Genomic DNA, 3,017 nt, shown 5'->3' on the forward strand with positions numbered 1-3,017 from the left:
CAAGAGGGATAAGAGTTGCTAGTAGGTATCAACCAGAGGGATCAAAAGTGTAATATACTCTAAATTGGTTAAAAAACAATGAAATTGAATGGTTAAACAATATGTTGTAGACTCCTCCTATCCACCGAAAACAGTGTGTATAAATATAAAGAAAGGACAAGCGTGACACCCGCTCTGATACTATCACTTCCTTTTTTTTCCTTTCTGTTTTCTTCTGAAACCCTCTTTCTCTTTCTCTCTCTCTGTTTGATACATACATATATACATACCCCCCCCCCCCTAAACCTATACGTATAGAGAGAGAGAGAGAGAGAGAAACAGAGTAGAAGAATTCAAGGACCAATGGACGATTGTGTGAGGAGGAGGAGGATGATCACTACCCTCTCTACTTTACTCCTTTTCTCTTCACTCTAAATCAACCAACACCAACCCCAATGGCCATTTTATCACCATATTCATCTTCTTTCTTAGACGCACTCTTCTGCAACGAAGAACAAGATCATCAATGGAGTCTTGATGAAGATGAAGATGGAGATGAAAATGAAATTGCACAAACCACCCTCACAGATTCCTCCGATCTCCATCTTACCCCCCTCGACCACCAACAAGATTTGTTCTGGGAAGATGAGGAACTCGTCTCTCTTTTCTCCAAAGAAGAAGAACAACAAACACATTCTACTTTAGCAGATCCTTGTGTTTTTGATGCTCGAAAAGAGGCTGTGGATTGGATCTTGAAGGTCAAAGCTCATTACGGGTTCCTTCCTCTTACCGCCATTTTAGCCATCAATTATCTTGATCGGTTCCTCTCTAGTCTCCATTTTCAGAAAGACAAGCCATGGATGATCCAGCTTGTTGCTGTGAGTTGTCTCTCTTTAGCTGCCAAAGTTGAAGAAACTCAAGTGCCACTCCTCCTAGATCTTCAAGTATGAACCCATATCAACTTTATCCAACAAAATTTGATCAAAAAACGATCTGGGTTTTCGAAATCATTCTACTTTTGAAATGGGTTTTCAAAATCATTCTTCAATCTCTTAGGGTTTTTGTTTTCTTGATTCTTTGTAGGTGGAAGATAGTAAGTTCTTGTTCGAGGCCAAGAACATACAAAAAATGGAGCTTTTGGTGATGTCGACACTGAAATGGAGGATGAACCCAGTAACCCCAATCTCATTTCTTGATCACATTGTAAGAAGGCTTGGATTAATACATCATCTCCATTGGGATTTCTTCAAGAAATGTGAAGCTCTCATTCTTCGTTTAGTCTCTGGTACGTGTGTGTGTGTGTGTATATATAGTCAACTCAGAGATAGATCCTTGAAGAACATTGAACATATATCTAATACAATTACTTGTTTGTTTCCATTTTCAAGATTCAAGATTCATAAGCTATAAACCATCTGTGTTGGCCACAGCTACAATGCTTGGAGTTGTAGATGAAGTTGATCCTCCCAACTCCATTGACTACAAAAGTCAACTTCTGGATCTTCTCAAAACCACCAAGGTTTGTCTCTTTTGGTTTGGGTACAACTCTCTTTGCTTATGGAACTACCATTTGATGCATCAACAAATGCTAAGGAAGAACGTGTACTTTGTTTGAAAAAGTCACACTTCCATTTGGGTTACTTATCATGCTTAAAACATGTACTTTGTGCATCCACTCATGTACTCTTTTTCCAATTGAAGAAGGGTCATTTTGTCTTTTTACCGTATCTTAAATGTATCTCTCTCTCTTATCAAGAAAATGCTGGCATTTGTTAGGAATAAAACTGTGAATAAGAGTGGTAAATATTTTGAAAATATGTGAATCAACTAGTTATTCATTGTGAATAAATGATGTATTTATATTATGAATCATGAAAATGCATAATATTCATAAATGTTTTAGGGTTATTCATCATGAATAATTTATGTAATAGTTGATTTTGTCATTTGAATCTGTCCCATGACGATGGTATATATGTAAAGAAAGATTAAAACTCAATGCACATATGAATTGTCCTTATTTAAGCGTATATTTACTTATATGCAGGAGAGCGTAAACGAGTGTTATGCATTCGTCATCGACCTATCTTACAATCAGAAAAAGCGAGAACACGAGACGTCAACACCAACTTACCCTGCTAGCCCAGTTGGCGTAATCGATTTCACTTGCAACGAAAGTTCAAACGATTCATGGGGATTCAGTTTCCACCAACCTTCGTTCAAGAAAACCAGAATTGATCAACAATTCGGGTTTGGTTCCCTGATAAACTGTTTCGAACCATTTGTGAGCCCTCTTCAGCCATAAATTCGTGGAGGGTAGCTGTAGTTGTACGAACAAGCACGGTATTAAATATTGGTCCACTGCTGCTATATATAAACGAAACGACGACCTGTAGTATATAGGTTAAAAGGAGCAATAGAGTGGTCAATGGAGAGATACGTTATGATGGTCGGTCTATTTCGCTATATATTATGGTTTTAGCTTTTATTTTTAATTTTAATTTAATGTGAGATAAATTAAATTGGGGCAATGTGATGTCTTTTTCAAGGTAGCGATGGACATAAATTTGTTGAGAAATTAAATTCATGGGATATTTGTAGTAAAAATATAACACAAAAGTAGTTTCGTTCATCAATTTATGTTGTGTAGGTCTCCTTGTTGTAGTGCAACACATGGTCCACTGCTTTTTATGGCTACATAGCTGTCATGCAATTCTCACCATGCATGCATTAGATATGTAGATCATACCATGCATCCCACGAAACTGCTTTTTTTACATTATTTATTATTATTATTATTATTATTATTATTATTATTATTATTATTATTACTAGAAGGGTAATAAAAATGCAGCGAGATACATTTTGATTTTAATATTTTATTTTATTTTTTATTTCAGTTGATGTTATAGTATGGTCTTATGTAATTTTGTAAAAGCGATGGAGTTTTTTTTTTATAAAATATTAATTTGAAGATATCATGAAAATTTGACAAAAATATCGATATTAGTATCAAATTAACTATTTAAAATTCATAT

At 35.3% G+C, this 3,017-nt stretch overlaps 1 protein-coding gene across 1 annotated transcript; it reads left to right on the forward strand.

Moving 5' to 3' along the window:
- Positions 1-310: 310 nt before the first annotated feature.
- Positions 311-2,579, forward strand: LOC112506682 (cyclin-D3-1-like). The gene is made up of 4 exons (XM_025110913.1): positions 311-923; positions 1,063-1,264; positions 1,368-1,498; positions 2,027-2,579. Exons 1-4 carry the CDS (start codon positions 435-437, stop codon positions 2,282-2,284), a joined length of 1,080 nt encoding a protein of 359 aa, XP_024966681.1. The 5' UTR covers positions 311-434; the 3' UTR covers positions 2,285-2,579.
- Positions 2,580-3,017: the final 438 nt, after the last annotated feature.

Source organism: Cynara cardunculus (genome assembly GCF_001531365.2).
Source record: "Cynara cardunculus var. scolymus isolate 2C chromosome LG 2, CcrdV1, whole genome shotgun sequence".
In the NCBI taxonomy this organism is placed as follows: Eukaryota; Viridiplantae; Streptophyta; class Magnoliopsida; order Asterales; family Asteraceae; genus Cynara; species Cynara cardunculus.